The sequence below is a fragment of the Acinonyx jubatus genome, chromosome B2 (assembly GCF_027475565.1).
Source record: "Acinonyx jubatus isolate Ajub_Pintada_27869175 chromosome B2, VMU_Ajub_asm_v1.0, whole genome shotgun sequence".
Lineage (NCBI taxonomy): Eukaryota > Metazoa > Chordata > Mammalia > Carnivora > Felidae > Acinonyx > Acinonyx jubatus.
In genome coordinates, this window is record NC_069385.1 from 45,353,967 (window position 1) to 45,372,516 (window position 18,550).

The 18,550-nt window shown below is 39.0% G+C and overlaps 1 protein-coding gene across 1 annotated transcript in view; it reads right to left on the reverse strand.

Moving 5' to 3' along the window:
• Window positions 1–6,868: 6,868 nt before the first annotated feature.
• NUS1 (NUS1 dehydrodolichyl diphosphate synthase subunit) overlaps window positions 6,869–18,550 on the reverse strand; it is a 31,631-nt gene continuing 19,949 nt past the window's right edge. Inside the window, exons 4-5 of the mRNA XM_015064675.3 lie at window positions 13,707–13,806; window positions 6,869–9,663 (exon numbers count right to left, since the gene is read on the reverse strand). Coding sequence (XP_014920161.2) covers window positions 9,573–9,663; window positions 13,707–13,806 — 191 coding nt within the window. The 3' untranslated portion in view covers window positions 6,869–9,572. The remainder of the gene's footprint in view (window positions 9,664–13,706; window positions 13,807–18,550) is intronic.

Genomic DNA, 18,550 nt, shown 5'->3' on the forward strand with positions numbered 1-18,550 from the left:
CAGGCTCTGCACTGAGTGTGGAGCCTACTTGGGATTCTCTCTCTCTCTCTCTCTCTCTCTCTCTCTCTCCCTCTCTCTGCCCCTCCCCAACGTGCATGTGCGCACATGCACACTTTCTCTCAAAGTAAGTAAACTTAAAAAAATATTTTTTTAATAATGGGGGAAAGTTTTTGCTCTCAAAAAAATAAAAAGATGATCAATAATACAATAATGTCCATTCTCAAGAATGACTGAAAAAAGAAGGGGACAAATTAGCATGTATTAAGTGCCAGGATGGTTTAGGTATAGTATTTCACCTAAACCCATAGCCACACTTTGTGACCACTTTGTTGTTCCTGCACAGATAAGAAAAGAGTCTCGTAGAGGTTAGGTAACTTGCCCACAATCATACAGTAAAACTGGTTTTCAAACCTTGGTTTAACGGAGTCCAGAGTCCCTGCTATTTCTACTAAACCATACTGAAGAAGAGAAAGAGCCTACAATGGTGAGGCAAGACAATATAACTGAGATAAAACTTGAGTTGGGTGCAACTATGGAGATGGATAGAATTTGGAAGGGCATGGGTTTGGAAGATGTTGTGGCATCCTAGTCATGACGTTGGCCATGGCTTATTTAGGCAGCAAGGAAGAGACCGGCCCCCAACAGACAATGATGGTTGTCATCAATGAATAGAGTAACTTTTCAGAAGAGATTGAGTACTTGGACTTAGGTATCCTGGATTTTGGATGTCTGTTTTAAGAGTCTGCCTTTATGTCATAGATTAGAGGAAGGTCTGTGGGTAGGAAAGTGATATGAAAAGAACGTTTTAGAAAGGTGAATATGGTAGTATATACATAGGAGATCCCAAGACACCGAGTTATTTCAGTTTATTTACCTCTTACTTCATGCCAAGCACCATGTTGTATATGGCAGGAGATGAAAAAAATAATAATAACATTAAATTTCTGTTCAAAAAATCTTTAAAACATTAAAAAATATTTATTGAGAACCTAGTATGTGCCAAGTATGGGGTTAAGCAAGATAGATAATGTCCCAGCTCTCATGAAGCTTACATTTGTACAGGACCAAAGGGATATATAAATTACTATATCATTGTGATGTAAGTCCATCAAAAAGGGGGAAAATGCTCCGGGGGAGGTGGTCAGATGAGGACAACACTGTATCTAGTTTGAAGAGATGGAAACGACATCATGGAAGGAGTAGCACTGGTGAGATGGGTTTTGAAGAATGAAAATTGCTGTGGCAGGCAGAAACAGAAGGGGAGCATTCCAATTAAAAGCAACAATTCGTGCAAATGAAAGGAAGCAGGAGATTATTAAGTTAAGAGATAGGAAGTGGTACCTCATGGCTGGACTATTGGGCGTTTTTTTTTTTTAAAGAGGAAATATAGCTAAACATAATGCCTGGACTCATATATAGGATTCTTGGACGGCAGTATAACAGTTGAATTTACTGGTTAGAAAATAGGAGGACCTAACTTGGGGAACAAAGAAAGCAAAACTATGCTTTAGGAAATCTTCTGATACTAGTCTATAGAAGGCATCAGAAGGGAGATATAAAGCTGGATAGTTATTGGGAGATTAGAGTGATGGTTTAGTAAGAGGACATAACGATTTAGCTAAAGTCTTGAGCATGGAAACTGGAAAAAAAAAAGCCAGAAGTTTGGGGAATGAAGAATCGATAAAAATTGGACAGTTAAGTGAATTGGGTGGCAAAGAAATAGGTATTACAAATGTAAAGAGAGGGAGTCTGGGTGGATTTAAGATGAACTAGCAGAGAGAGGCATCAGAAAGTCCATGGGGGAAGGGGAATGAGGGAGAACGGGGTGAGAGGTGTAAGGTGTCCGGAAAACTTCCATGTGAAGATGTTCAACATGTGGTAGAATTAGGCATCAGTGAGTCAGTAGTGATGGTGGGTAAAATATAGGTTGAGCTATTTATGTAAAGTGGTAGTGGAAACGGTGAGAATGGGTGAGATTGTTGGAGGAATGCATGTGGACATGAGAGGGGCCTGAAGGCTGGTTTCCTTGTCCCCAAAGTGCTCTGTCTCTGTATCATCCCTCCCAGGACTCCTTTCCATGGCTGCCAGAACTATGCAAGGTGCGATTCTGACCGTTTCACTCCCTCACCTACTGCCTACTACAGCCGGGGTTCAAGCTTTTAAACTCTGCACTCAAGACCGAGCCCTTCTGGAGCCTCCCTGTTATTACTTTCTGTCTCACACTTTATATTCCACTGTCAACTGTTGGTTCCCATGCTCACGTCTTGCTTTCCTGAGATGCCGGACGTACCCCAGCTGCCTTCACTGCCAATAAGCAATTCTTATGCAGCTCAGACTCCTTTCCTGAATTCTTTCCTGTCCTTCCAACCACTGCCCTGGAGTAGACATCCTTACTCCAAAATGGTAAAGTGACCATGATTTTGCTTATCACACTGCAGCCTGATGATCCACTTGGGTACCCATTTCCCACGAGTTATATCTTGACCTGTCTCTGGGGTAAAAGTGTTCCTCCTTATCAAGACTAATCTCACACTGTATGTGCTAAGGTGGGGTCTTTGTCATTTGTCTTCATACCCTCAGTATCTGGCATAATACCTGGAATGAAAGAGATGGCCATGGGGCACCTGGCCATGGGCTCAACCAGTTGGCTGAGCATCCGACTTCGGCTCAGGTCATGATCTCACAGTTGGTGGGTTCGAGCCCCACATCGGGCTTTCTGCTGTCAGCGCAGAGCAGCCTGCTTTGGATTCTGTGTCTCCCTCTCTCTCTGCCCCCCCCCCCCACTCGCACTGTCTCAAAAATACATACACATATGGGGTGCCTCGGTGTCTCAGTCAGTTAAGCGTCCAACTTTGGCTCAGGTCATAATCTCACAGTTTGTGAGTTCAAGCCCCACGTCGGGCTCTGTGCTGACAGTTCGGAGCCTGGAGCCTCCTTCAGGCTCCCTCTCTCTCTGCCCCTCCCCTCTCTCTCTCTCAAAAATAAAGATTAAAAAATAAAAATAAGTAAACATTTTTTAAAAAGATGGCCATAATTGTTGGCAGGGTTTTTTTTTTTTAAGTTTATTTATTTATTTTGAGAGAGAGAGAGTGAGCAAGCAGAAGGGCAGAGAGAGAGAGAGAGAGAGAGAGAGAATTGCAAACAGGCTCCCTGCTGTCAGCAGAGAGCCCAACTCAGGGCTCGAACTCACAAACCCTGAGATCATGACCTGAGCCGAAACCAAGAGTCAACACTTAAGCCTCTGGGCCACCCCAAGCACCCTGGTCTGCAGATTTTTAAATTAAACAACAAAAACAGGTTAGGGAAGTAATTCTGGGTCTTTCTAGAATTCATTTCTTAGGAAAACAAATGAATCATAAACTCCAAGTATACAGGAAAGTATAGAATCCCAGAAACTAGAAATGTAACATTTGTAACTCAGGGAAAGAATCCCCTGTATTTAGCAGAGACTGAAAATGGGAAGGAAAAAGCAAAGGTCCTGAAGAGAGGAAGAGATGGTATCAGAGGTACAGTGTGAGGATTAGTTGTGACACGAAGAAACGTCCTTTCCTCACACAGCTTGCAGACAGAAATTTTGAGGTAAAAAGGAATGATGCTGACATCTAGGTTGGAGAAGCCCTCTTCAAACCAGGCCGAACTAGCAAGTTTCAGGTTCATCTTTTCGGACAACATGCTAGATTAGAAAATACTAGAATTCCAGAGAATTCTTGGACATAATCACCAGTTCAGGACTCAAGTAGTACTAGTTTTTGTGTGATATCTGTTTCTTTTTTTATGATGACAAAAACTCACATTCCAAAGCACACGTACTCATTTATTTAACTTCTCTTTTCCCCCGCCTGGGCCCGCATGAGTAGGCAGCAGGTCAGCGATGATTTTCTTCTAAATTAATTAAAAGCATCACCAATTGATATTCTGTGAGCATCATGGCCGGTCTTCTCCACCTGGTACGCTGAGGACCTCAGAATACATCTGATAGCGTCTGATTTTGCAAGTAATTAGGTATTCTGCATATTTACGTATAGATGAGCTTCTGCTTCCAAGTAACTCATAAATTAATATTTAATGAAATCATTTATTTGCCTGGAGATGCTTTGTGTATTCCTGTTCATCTCCCTAATGCTTTATATTTGGTGTTGCATCTCACACTCCAAAGCCAGTGACAGACTTGGCGGGACTATTTCTACGTACACATATGTCTCCCATGTACACCTGAATGAAAGCAGGCTTATTTCTCTGTAACTTTCCCTCAGAGAAGTCATCTTTCTCCAGGCCAAGAAAAAACTCTTTATGAGAAGCACTCCAATTACTTATTTGAATTACAGATAATATTTAGGAAAATCACATTAGATTGAAGCCACTTGAATATCACTTTCAGAAGACTAAAAAAGGCCACCAGATAAATTACTTAAAAATAAAAAAGGGGGCCCCGGGGTGACTCAGTCAGTTAAGCGTCCGACTTCAGCTCAGGTCATGATCTCAGTTCGTGGGCTTGAGCCCCACGTCAGGCTCTGTGCTGACAGCTCAGAGCCTGGAACCTGCTTCAGATTCTGTGTCTCCCTCTCTCTTTCTGCCCCTCCCCAGCTTGCACTCTGTCTCTCTTAAAAATAAACATTAAAAAAAAATTATAAAAAAATAACAATGCTTAATCATTATTCTTGGAAATATGACCTCAAAAACAAGCACAGGATGTTACAACAAGCATTTTTAAGAACATTATTAGGTGGTTATAATGTGGAAATCAACTACATGCAGATTAAGGGGGAAAATTTGCTAATTTGATGTTTATACAACAGGTAATTGAAGCATGGAATTTCTTATAACATCATACATGGGTAAAGCATTACCATCTTTCAAAAAACACTGCTTTCTTTCAAATAAGCTTAGACAACAAGCTGACAGGCTTTGGGAAACTGGTGTTTCAAAACATCAAGGAAAAATGTGAAAATAACGAGAACTCGTGCATAGAAAGAAGCTAACGTATCATTTCACAGAATTAAAATATGCATATACAAGCAAATGTGTATTTCATCTTTAAACCATGAACTATAGATTCAAGTAAACTTGATTTGCTTTTTAAAGTTATGCTACAGCATATTTTAGGCACTATCCATCACCACCCCTAGCTTGGCCTCTTTCCACTGGATACCAGTAGTATGCCCCCTGTTGTGACAAATAATAATGTCTCCCAATGTTTCCACATGTCCACTGGGGGGTGTCATCACTCCAGCTGAGAACCACTGCTCTAGACAAATGCTGTCAAATATCTGTCAAGTAACTTCGTTTTTCTTGATGTTCCATTGTTTAATTATCTGAAATCTAATTAAAATATTGATTCCTCTCTGGTTAAAACAGTTGGTTACTATTCCCATTATTTACTTTTCTATTAAATTTTGTAAAAATAAGAAATTTAAGGCAGTTATGAGTAACTGTTACTGAGGAATAACCTTGCAAAATATACATTTACCAAAAAGAAAGGAAGGCTTCATAGAACCAGATCCATTAAAGATAGAGCAGTTGAAATCAATCTTTATCAGAATGGAAATATTAGATACTCTATACAAGTAGAACTATGCTGTTATGACTGCCCTACCTTCAGATCTTTTCATTTTGCTCAGGTTTTCCTTCTCTGAGCCAAACATCCTGTTTTCCTGGTCCTCATTAAACTTAAATGATTAAAACTACTAATGATGGGAAGTATAAACACGGTCAGTAGCAGGTAATCCAAATAGTCTGACCTCGGAGTAGATCTAATTTTTATCTTTTGCATTCTTCCGGATGTATGAATCTAGATGCTAAAATTTATGTATAGTTCCCAAATCTCTACAAGACAGATGGAGGGAAAAAAAGAGGAGTACAAAATTACTTGAAGAATTTGGATTAAGGTTAAATACTCATTAAGGGTAACTGAATGTGGACTGTAATTTCTCCCATTTTATTTTCATGTGCTCATGTGATTGTTTATATCGGGACACAATAAATACAAAACAGAATGCAAGACTCTCAATTTATAGTTTGTAGCTTAAAAAGAATCTCTTTATTAAACCTGTTACAGAATTCATTTTTTCAAATAGAAGTACAAAAAAATTTGATTGTCACCAAAAATGTAACCAATGAATGATGGTATTAGAAATTATTTTCCTTTACTGTAGCTTCTCTAAATTTTCTATTTTTTTCTATAATGAGTATTTTTTAAAACCACAAGCAAAAAATAAAAAATAAAAATAAATAAATAAATAAAACCACAAGCAAATTCTTTCTGCACTCCCTTTCCCCACCAATTTTATCACAGTTTGTGGCCTATCAAGTAGGATTTTTGGACAAGTGCTTACATTACTCTTGGTTCCTGGGTTTTATTTCAAACTATACTGAACTCTCCCTAATTTTTGTTAAGTGCATTTCCTATTAACCAAAATTAAAAATGTACCCTTTGAAAAACCTGATTTCAGATGAAAATCTGTCTTGCAATTAGATACACAGAAAACGAATATTCTATGCAATGTAAGACAAACCATGGTTCTTACCATTCTATTTCCTAGTTTGATAAGGACTGTCAAATTTCTTAAAAGAGTACACACATACATTTTTAACTTGGCATTCCATGTTCAGTAAAAATCAATTTGATCTTAATTACTGTGGAATTTTGACAACTCTAGCAATGGCAAAGCTGAGTTTTATCTTGCCGTTATCTAGCAAAAAGTAAATACCATTAAGATTCCAAATGCTTAACCTGGTTAAAATGAGAATATATTTCAATCAAAAACATACCATCGGGGAAAAAAAACAGTATTGCTATCTAGCCATGAGTTTCTCAGTACATTTCTGCAGGCCCTAAATGTTTAGAATAAATGTAGCATTCACATAATACTATAGTCCATGAAAAGAGTATATTCTTTTATTGTTTTTGTACATACATGTTGTTTCAACTTTCAATAATAAAATTCAATAAATTTGATTCCTCAATCATAAAAACTTGCTTTACACATTATGTACATGTTGCCAAAGTCTATAGCCATACAAAACATCACAAAGATTTGACTCTATGCATGGTGCCATCACACAGGAGGGAGCTAATCAAATAACATACATTCAAAGATTAAACTGTAGATACGCACAGTGTATTTGGCACTGTTTCCTTAACATTAGAACACCTTCCTCTCAGAGACAAGTATTCTTAAGCTTTAGTCCCAATATACCAGGATTTCTTTTATTCACGTCAAAAGCAGCTTTCAAACTCTATCATAACAGTAATCAGTTTTAAGAAACAAAATACAACCAGAATTGGGAATGGATTCAAACACGCAAACTTTTTGCTATGCTCCAACCTGCCATCCTTAGAGTAGGTTTACTTTGATAATTTTTCCATTGTCAGGGGTGTCAAGAAGAAACAATTTAAAGACAAATACCTTGAGTACACCTAAAGATAACAGTTTGTTTAAACTTTAAGATTATCAGTTCTTCTTGGGAGTGCCCAGGGAGCCCTGATGATGTGGAACTTGTGATGATTTTGGCAGGAACTCCAGAATGACCAATGCCATTCAAGTTGTGGAGACCATACAAGCAGTTAAACTCATGAGGAGAAGGATCTGGAATGCTTATATCTGAATTCAGAATCCTTAGCAACTTGTGTTAAGGGTCTCTTTCTAGGACTATAACAGACTCAAGTCACAGGTTACAGATTTACTTTGATGTGTAATACTACACTGCTATGAAATGGAAGGAGAAAATAAAAGTACAAAGGCTTAACCATTAAACTTTTAGAGACTTTGGCTACATCCCAGTGGGTAACGTTTGATTAACTTCATTTTACCAAAATTAAATCCCTTCACTTCAACCAGACCCATTAAATTTTATTCATTGAAGCCATACATATTCCAGAATGTTTATAAAAGACACATACCATGTTTATAAAAGACATAAATTTAGTCTCAAACTAAGGCAAAAAACCCTCAACAGAACATGGATCACAGTACAGGGGAACAGAAATCAGAAATTGGTAAAGTTCAGGGATATGCTATAGTTTCACACAAAACTTGTAGCAATAAATTAAGACTTAAAAAAAGTCTCACAATGTACAAAGGACTATGAAGTACAAAGTAATGTCACTGAACCAAAATTTAGTTTAATCATTTTACTTCAAGTGTAGTTTTTAAAATCATAAATGGGGTCTTATAGTCCAAAGTCCAAACATTTATTCCTCCTCAGAGCTTTAGAACATGACAAGCAACTTTAGACCTTGCTTTCCAAGCCCAGTCTTCCTTGCTATTTTTTAGACTTCTGAGACCTAGTATTTAAGCTACTCCATTCTAAATGTACAATTTTAGACAACTATTGTACACTTAAGATTTTTCTGAAAACAGTCCATCAAGTATAAAGAATGGTTTCTGTCCAAGGATCAGTAGTGAGGGAAGAAATACTAAACATCAAAAAATCATTTATTCATTTAAAAAATAACAGAACCAGTGCTGTTCTCTGTCATGAAAGAGAACATGTAAGGTTAACTTAAATTACTTTTGTAGACTTTGGTAATATTTTATTACCTACACAGGCCTCAATCTTACTTAAAGATCTTTTAGGCAAAGTCCCCCACCATCAGGATTTACTGAGTAAAAATCCTGGGAACTAACATAGACCTAAATGTGCTATTCCAAAGAGTAATAGGTTACTACTTTAGGGGAAAAAAGCTGCCTTGATAACTTTTCAAATGCTCTTTTAAATAGAAAGTTAATGGGAATCTTTTTTTTAAACCAACTTTGGGTACATACCGCCCACCAAATAAAAAAGGGAATCAAACTTTATTTCCTATTTTAGGAAATTTTCCAACTTATAATCCTTTAAGATTATAACTTTTCACCTTTTTTTGACTGATATTTAAATTTTTTAAATTCTACATTTCAATGTAGTAAGAGTTCTTTTTCAAATAATTTTCACAACCCAGACATCAGAGCAACACTCACAAGTCACATTGTTTAACTATAATGAGATGAAAATGGACGGATATCTGAAAATAGGTATTCCCTCTACTCCAAAGGTGAGCAAACTTTTAACATGTGACCAACACAGAACTCCATCCCTCCAGAGATCCCTCAGACTCAAATCGGTTCCATTTAATAAGTCAATACATTATTCTTAAAAATTAAGTTTGGTCACTAGGAAAGACTGAACAAAAACGATTCCCCTCCGCTCAAAACAACCAAATAACTCTAGTTACCCCCTCCTCTCCCCACAAAAATAGGGAAGTAGTTGAGGCTGAAGTCTTTAAATCTGAAATTTCAGCTCCTAAAACACTGCTGCTATTTGCTCAAAGTTGCAGATCTATGTATTTCCTTCTCCAATACTTCCCCCATTTATAAATTTATTTACACACACACACACGCACACGCGCGCGCACACACACACACATATTCACACATACCCTTACTCTCAAGTAAGACACTTTTTTGTGTTTGTTGATAAATTATGAGGATTATGAACTAGGTGTGTACAGGGTTTCATAGGTGCTTTGTAAACATCAGAGTCACTTGGGTCCTTTTCTCCAAAAGCCTGAAATCAAATTACACAACCAGGGATCACTACTTTCCCAGACGCTGTTCACAGGCTGCATATTGACGAAGGGCAGAGAAAAAGTCCTCATAACTGATGTTTAGGTGGGAAGGCAAAGAGCTGAAAAGAAAGCACAGGGGGAAAAAAAGCAATTAGATGATACACTGTAATGTGGAGGGGGGAACCAGAAGGAAAATACCCCAAAAGACGTTAAGGACAGAAGAAAGTAAATGATAAACACAGAGTATGTCAACCCATTTCTACCAAATGACAGCTAAACTCACTGTGAAACAGTGCAAGTACAAAATAATCTCTCCCTCTTTCCCTAAGGAGAGAAAAGCAACTTGTAGCAAGACAGAGATTCAGAACCTGTATCAGCCGAAGTCTAAATCAATGCAGAACTGGACACCTATTTGTAAGGATCTCATTCACGTTCACGTTAGGAAGTCCTCTCTGCCAGAGCGAAGCCCGCACTGCGTGAAGTGGTCTATGAAAGCCAGGCTTAGCACTGGCAGAGCAGCACAGCACCCTCACGTGACTGCATGTCGAAGCCACGCGGTGAGCAACCAACAAATGAACGTTCATCTCTACCATTTCCATTCGCTCAAGGCGGCAATCACAGTGCGATGTGAAGACACTTTAAGGGCAGAATGAATGTACAGCCAGAAGGTTCCCTGTTAGGTATTTTGAATACTTAGAATAATTTTCAATAATTGACATAAACAATTCTCTAACGTACACAGCTTTCTTGTGAGGCTTTGGGAATTCCAAACTGTACCAGAGCCAAACACCTGGTCAGAGTACAAGTCGCACTGGGAGCTCCAGGCACATACATCACAAAAAAAAGACTGAACAAACTTACCACGAACAGACTCCTGTCTGACCATGTGCTGGTTCTCGTAGCTAGGCTTTCTTTGTCCTTCCTTTTCCCCTCCCTAGCTTTACTGAAATATAATTGACTTATAAGCTTTTTCCTTCAACTGCCAAAAATTCTGAAACAAGTCTCCTTTTCCTCCACTTCCTTCTCTTATTAATCCTGCCATCAACCTTTTATCTTACTCACTCCACTGCAGCGATAACCTCACAAGATATCCTCAAACAACAAGTCAACAACACTCTTCTTGCTGAAGCTTGCTTCATTCAGATGTCCTCCTCAAACAACCCACTTGACTAAGTCTTTCCCATTTTATCCTATTCATCAATAGCTTCGTCTCCTATCACTCAAGAAGCACTTAGCGCCACTACCTCCTCACTGCCCCCAAAGTGGTCTTGCCATTCCTGTCTGTTCTGTTAGGGCTCCACCCTTCTACTTCTCCATGTTATGATTAAGACGTTAAGACATCAGGTGCTTACGGTCTGGTGGGCAGTAGACAAATCCAAAGCAAACCTTAATAATAACGTGATAGGGCCATGACAGACACATGTACAAAGATCCACAGGAAAGCTTATTATGTGCTCGGTATCTGATGTTCGTTATCTGACTTAAATCCTCAACTTCTTATTAAAATACCCATTTTACAAATACAGAGAAGTTTAAAAGCTATCCAAAGTCATGTTACTGAAAAGCATCACCAAGATTCAAACTGAGATGTATCTGTTCTAAAACACACTCTTCCCTTCAAACTAGTCTCAACCTCACAAAGCAGCACTGCTACCTTTCTTGGAGCCCAATGCACAAGGCACCTGAAATTAACTCAGAAAACCCCTGGAGAAAAAGAAACAAGAGAAACATACACCCATCATACGGAAAACCAGAGTTTGGAAATATGGGTTCTAATTCCACTTTACTACAAGCAATAGTAAGAGCTACGTCTCCTCCCCATTTTCCTCACGCCTACAAAATGAGGAGGCAGAACCATATGATCTACAGCCCTTTCTGACTCTACAATGCTACGGGTTCTTTTCTGCCTTTTTATTTGACACCTTTACCCTGTCTTGCCCCTGAACTTGGAGCATTTATTAAAAGGCCAAAAAATCCCTTGATACTGTGCTCTTCTATACACACTTGAGAAAGTTCCTCTATTCTCACAGACTCAAGTACTACTACTTCTAAGTACTGCTAAACTCTAAATATACATTTTTTAGCCCCTTGACTTCTCATCCATGGACCAATTCTGCATCTTCATCTGCCCTTGTAAGTGTTTCCACGAAATAGACTATGGCTTTGAAATCATCTTATCCTTGAAATCAACCTTTTTTTTTTTTTTTCAAAATCAATGCTCCCTTGACTTTGTAGTTTCTCTCAGTAACGTCATAATTAGGCTTAACAGCTTAGGAGTCATTTCATTTCTTCTCGGACTTTTAGCACAGTTGTAATTATGCTTGATAAATAATTCTCACTAGAGACAGAATTTATAGACTGCTCCTCCTAAGACTCAGAATTTAAATATATTTTAAGACTACTAAGTCTCTTTAAAATCAGGGGTCAGCAAATACAGCCCATGAGCCTGCCACCTGTTTTTTTTTTTTAATAACGTTTTATTACAACACAGTCACACACATTTGTTCTGCGCTGTCTGTGGCTGCTCAGCTATACTGCCAATGCTGAGGGGTAGCTGCAAAGAGACTGTATGGATCACACATTCGCCAAAAATACTTACCATCTTACCTTTATATAAAAAGTTTACCCAACTCTGCTCTAGATAAGCAATTTCATTCTCCACGCTGTATTATGCCCTAAATCATAGCCAAGGATTCTTCACTTGTCTCTTTACCAGGTTCTTTCCCAAATCCGATCTACTCTAGTACACAGGTGCCAAACAAATCTTCTAAAATCACCATTTCCACACTATCTACAGGCTCAGTGGTTTCCTACTTCCTGTCTAAACCGTTATGCATATTCTTAGTGCTGGTACTTAAAACCTTCCCAGCATCAATACATCCAAATTATTTGTTTTCATCTTACAGAGCTGACCCTTCAACAACATGGGTCTGAACTGCATGAGTCCATCTGTACGCAGATTTGGTATTTTTGATACAGTACAGTACTGTAAATGTATTTTCTGTTCCCTATAATTTTCTTAATAACATTCTTTTCTCTAGCTTACTTTATTGTAAGAATACAGAATATAATACATATAACACATAAAATATGTATTAAGTTAGGCTTCCAGTCAAAAGTAGGCTATTAAGTTTTTGAGGAGTCAAAAGTTATATACAGATTTTGGACTGCACAGGGGGTCCACACCCCTAATGCCCACATTGTTCCAGGGTCAAGTGTACTACCATCTAATGTCATAATGCCAAATCTCTGTGCTCTGGTAGGGCCGGTTCCCTCACGATTTCTCCAAAATGAGATGTTCACTCCTCACTTCCCAGCTTTTCTTTTTTCCTTGTCCATCATCCCCTATGCTTCTCACCCTTTCTGTGATTACAAAAATTCTATCCATTTTACATGCCCTGGAGTATGTCAGACCTTTTCTTTAAAATCAGTAGCTATGGGGGTGGCTCAGCTGGTGAAGCATCCGACTTCGGCTCAGGTCATGATCTCACAGCTGATGGGTTCAAGCCCCACATTGGGCTCTGTGCTGACAGTTCAGAGCCTGGAGCCTGCTTCAGATTCTGCATCTCTCTCTCATTCTCTCTCTCTCTCTCTGCCCCTTTCCCACTCACACTCTGTCTCTCCATCTCTTAAAAATAAACATTAAAGGGGCGCCTGGGTGGCGCAGTCGGTTAAGCCTCCGACTTCAGCCAGGTCACGATCTCGCGGTCCGTGAGTTCGAGCCCCGCATCAGGCTCTGGGCTGATGGCTCGGAGCCTGGAGCCTGTTTCCGATTCTGTGTCTCTCTCTCTCTCTGCCCCTCCCCCGTTCATGCTCTGTCTCTCTCTGTCCCAAAAATAAATAAAAAACGTTGAAAAAAAAATTAAAAAAAAAAAACATTAAAAAAAAAAACCAAACAATACAACACAATAAAATCAGCAACCCTGACCCACAGACATATCTCTCTCACTCGTCTCCTATGAAATTTGTATTAATGCCAGATATTTGCACAAACACTCTCTCTTGTGTCTGAGTCTTTATCTTACCACTGATACTGTGAAATATCTGAGGCAAAGGACCAGTATTGTAAGTCTTTGGGAATTCTCACCATACCTAGTACAGTGCTAGGCTCAAGAAACACTTGCTGAATTGAATCAAAGTCAGTACACTTTTAATTACTTACACAATCTCAGTCAATCTGATGTGCCAGGGAAGAAAGCCTAATGTGCTGTCCACAGGACCAAACTTCAGTACTAAATCGGGATCGGGGAAACCATCTGAACCTTATAAAGAAAGAAATACACAGGAATTTAACATGCATTGCTCACAAATAAAATGAACAAAGGGCAAAATTTGTTCATCAAATTGGCTTTTTATGCTTTATCTGTTTTCTTCACAAGCTTCACTCATATGTTTCCATACCACCACCCCACTGCCCAACACACACTTTAGTATCTATGTTATTTCCAAACGTGAACGCTTTCTCTAAAGACCATTTGACTGAATGGATTACCTCATAAGAAGAGGTAAGCCCACTCCCACCCTAAACCATACAGACAGCCCCCAAATCCCATCCATCTTTCAAGACCCCAAAGTTCTCCTGGCACCCTGAGAACCACACTGCTTTAGGGGCACAAATGCTTATTCTGGCCATAGAATCACAGAACTTCAGAGATGAAAAGGAACCATAAAAGTAACTAGAACCCTTCCTTCCCCAATACCCCTTATTTTATAGCTGATAACAAAAAAAACCAACTCCTAGCTATCTAGTATAAATGTTTTCTCCAGAGCTCCAGCCCAGGGAGGGAAAAGACCAGACACCTGCCTCAACAAAGGCATGGCCATTCAGTCTCACAAACTGGTTTCCATACAAGACCTGGTTTGAGAAAAAAAGGGGATAAGGATAGTTCAACTGCTTAAAAAATAAAGTAAAATAAATATTAAAATAGTCACTGGTAGAACAGAAAAGATGCTATTATCCAAGAAACCCAGGCTGCAACAGTTTCTAATAACCTCAATTCTGCCACTAACTTTCGGTTGCACAACCTCTCCGGGGCTTAGTTGTTTCATTTGTTAAACAAGGAGACTAGATTAGACAGGCTCATCCAGCAGTAATTAAGAATTATTTCCATAAAAAAGTCTCTTTAAAGTCCATATTGGTAAAGGTGCGTGGACTAAGAAGAATATATATTCCTTTGACTGCTAAAGAGCAAATTCTCTTTAGTTCAAAAAAAAAAAAAAAATTAAATAAAAAATGGCAAGAAGGAATTTCTGGCTAAGGGTAGTGTGAAGAAGGTGATGAATCCTCCCCCCAAAAATATGTATTAAACTGACAAAACCAAATATTTAAGGGCACCGGATACTGGCCAGAAGCAGACAATTATTCTTTTAATAACAAAAAAATGAAACACCAGCTAGAGTTTCAGGTAAGAACGGTAAGGGTCTTTGTCTTTCCTGCCTGGGAACGGTCCTAACTCCCATGCCTCTACCCCCAATCAAATGGAAAAAATTATAGGTTTACCAGCATGGGGCTGATGGCAAAACTGGTAGATTTGTTGCCTGTGGCCAAAAGATATGAACTCAATTTGGAACTGGAGATTGTGGGCAGGAGGGGGCAATGATGAAAGCCCAGGGTTTTGCCAGCTAAAAGCACCAAGTGGCAAACTCAAAAGGAAACAAATGAGGAAAACACACAGCTTGTTGGCTTGATGTTGTGGCCCCAGTTAGGGCAGGCAATCTAACGGTCAGAAATTTACCAGGCAGATCCTGAAAATAAGGGCTCAGCTAAGCCCTCCACGTACCCATAGCTGATGAGGAAACTGCATACATGCAAAGGAGGAAAGTAACGAAGGAAAAGTAACCAAGAAGACTTGAGAACTGGTGGGAACTCTGAACCCAGCAGCCAACATCATACAGATCAGGGGAGCCTTCCAAACTCAAGCTGTTAGAGCACAACCAGTGTGCAAATGACAGTCTGACACATAAAACTAGACAGACCCAAGAAGTGAGACTAAAACATAAAATTAAAAATAGAAAATTTGAGAAGAGGCAACGGGTGTCATCTTTATATACAGGCAACGCAACTGTATATTTAAAAAATCTTAAGGGACAGGGTGCCTGGGTGGCTCAGCTGGTTAAACGTCTGACTTCGCTCAGGTCATGATCTCACAGTCTGTGAGTTCGAGCCCCGCGTTGGACTCTGTGCTGACAGCTTGGAGCCTGGAGCCTGCTTCAGATTCTGTGTCTCCCTCTCTCTCTGCCCCTCAACCGCTCACACTCTGTCTCTATCTCTCAAAAATAAATGCACATTAAAAAAAAAAAATCTTAAGGGGCACCTGGGTGGCTCAGTCGGTTGAGTGTCCAACTCTTGGTTTCAGCTCAGGTCATGATCTCATGGTTTGTGACATCTGACAGTGCGGAGCCTGCTTGGGACTCTCTCTCCCTCTCTCTGCCCCTCGCCCAGTCTCTCTCACAATAAATAAACATTAAAAAAAAAATCTTAAGACTCTGAAAATGAACTATCAGAACTAGTAAGTGAATTTAGCAAGGTGGCAAAATACAAAATCAATATTAAAAAAAAACAAAACTACATTTCCATTTATTATTAACAAACAATCTCATTAATAACAGCATCCAAAAGAATAAAATACTTGGGAATAAATCTAACAAAAGAAGCAGAAATCCCAAATCCTGTTAAAAACTCTGTTAAAAGAAACCATATTAGGACCCAAATATGGAGACATGCTATGTTCATGGATTAGAAGACTCAATATTGTTAAGATGGTCAATCTCCCCAAACTGAGCTACAGATTCATTTCAGTCCCTACCAAAACCAGGTGCTTTGGGGTTGGTGAAGCTGATTCTAAAATTTACATGAAAATGAAATGTTCCTGACTAGCCAAAGTTGTTTCACTTCAAAAAAGAAAATCAAGGGGCGCCTGGGTGGCTCAGTCGGTTAAGCGGCCGACTTCGGCTCAGATCATGATCTCGTGGTCCGTGAGTTCGAGCCCCGCGTCGGGCTCTGTGCTGACAGCTCAGAGCCTGGAGCCTGTTTCAGATTCTGTGTCTCCCTCTCTCTGACCCTCCCCCGTTCATGCTCTGTCTCTCTCTGTCTCAAAAATAAATAAACGTTAAAAAAATAATAATAAAAAAAAAAGAAAATCAAAGTTGAAGGACTTTAAGGACATGATTTCAAAGTTTATCATTAGTAGGCACTACAGTAATCAAGACCTTGGGGCATTTGAAGGGACAGGCAGTACAGACCAATGGCAGAGAATAAGAAGTCCAGAAATAAATTCAAAGATTTCTAGTAAATTAGATTTCAACACAGGAGTCACAGTAATTCAAGGGAGAAAAAAATGGCAGAAGAACAACTCAGTTTGTCTGCCTCACACCATTCACAAAAAGTAAGTCAACATAGCTTACAGATTTAAACAGAACAGGTTAAGTGATAAAAATTCTAGAAGGAAATAATGGTGACTTTGGGTTAGGGAAAGATTTCTTAGCTATGACACCAAATGCATGATTCACAAAAGAAAAAAATGATAAACTGGATTTCATAAAGATTAAATACTTTTTTTTTTAAGTTTTTATTTATTTATTTTGCGGGGAAGAGAGGGAGAGGCAGGGAGAGAGAGGAGGGAGAGAGTCCCAAGCAGGCTTTGCACTGTCAGTGCAGAGATCAAGGCAGGGCTCAATCTTGAACTGTGAGATCATGATGTGAGCTGAAATCTGGAGTCAGACACTTAACCAACTGAGCCACCCAGTCACCCAAAGATGAAACACTTAAGGAAAAAAAAGTAAGCAATAGATTGTGAGGAAATATTCATAAGTCATATCTTACTACTGAAAAAAAGATCTGTACCCCAAATATATAAAGACCTCTTAAAACTAAGACAAACAACCCACTAAAAGTAGGCAGAATGTCTTGAACGGATATTTCACCAAAGAAGATACAGATGACAAATTAGCACATGAAAAAAGCTCAATGACATTAGTCATTAGGAAGATGTTAATTAAAACCACTATAAGATACTATTACATCCCCACTAGAATGGCTAAAATTAAGAAACAAAAACAAAAAACTGACAAATACTATGCCTTGGCAAGGACATGAAGAATCTAGACTCCTCTACATTACTGGTAGAATATAACAATACTATAGCCTCTTTGGAAAAGTTTGGCAGTTTCTTAAAAGTTAAACATTCACTCAACCAACACAACCTAGCAATTCCATTATTAGTCATCTACCAAAGAAAGGAAAACATGTCTGCACAAAGACTCGTATGTGAATAGTCACAGCAGCATTATTCAAACAAACCTAATGCACATCAACTGGTGAATGGATAAACGAAATGTACATCCACAGAACTGAATACTATTCACCAACAGAAAGCAATGAACTACTAATACATGCAACATGGATGAACCTCAATAATATGCTGAGGAAAGAAAACAAGACATTGAAGATTATTTTATATGATTTCATTTATATAACATTTCTAGAAAAGATAAAAGTATAGTAAAAGAAAAAAAGCAGATATGTAGTTGCCTTGTATGCAAGTAGGAATGGTGAAGTTCACAATCATAAGCCAACTTTTGGGGGTAACAGTATGCAGGGGGTCTGCTTCTGTCAGATTAGTAAATTAACTTATGGACTGTGTACTTTTTCACTTATCGTGAGTTTGCCACCCCTGAAGGCAACACCTGGGCTCAAAACTTTGGCACTTCTCCATAGGCTCCCTGAAGGACCACCTTTGGTCCCTCTATCACTTTTAGGACACCCTCATAAATTACTCTATGGCTGGGGCCTTACAGAATCCGGGAAACAGTCAACATCCAGTAACCTACAATGAGTCCCTACAATGGTCTACTTTAAGTCTATTCATTCAGCCTAAATGCAGCCAGGCAATGAGAGAGAATACCAGAGTAGGGGAAGAAATGAGTAGTCAGTGAAAGACAGGAGTTGGTGAGACCGGAGGCCAGAGAGCAAATGTGCTATATGATGAACATGTGTCAATGTGGAAG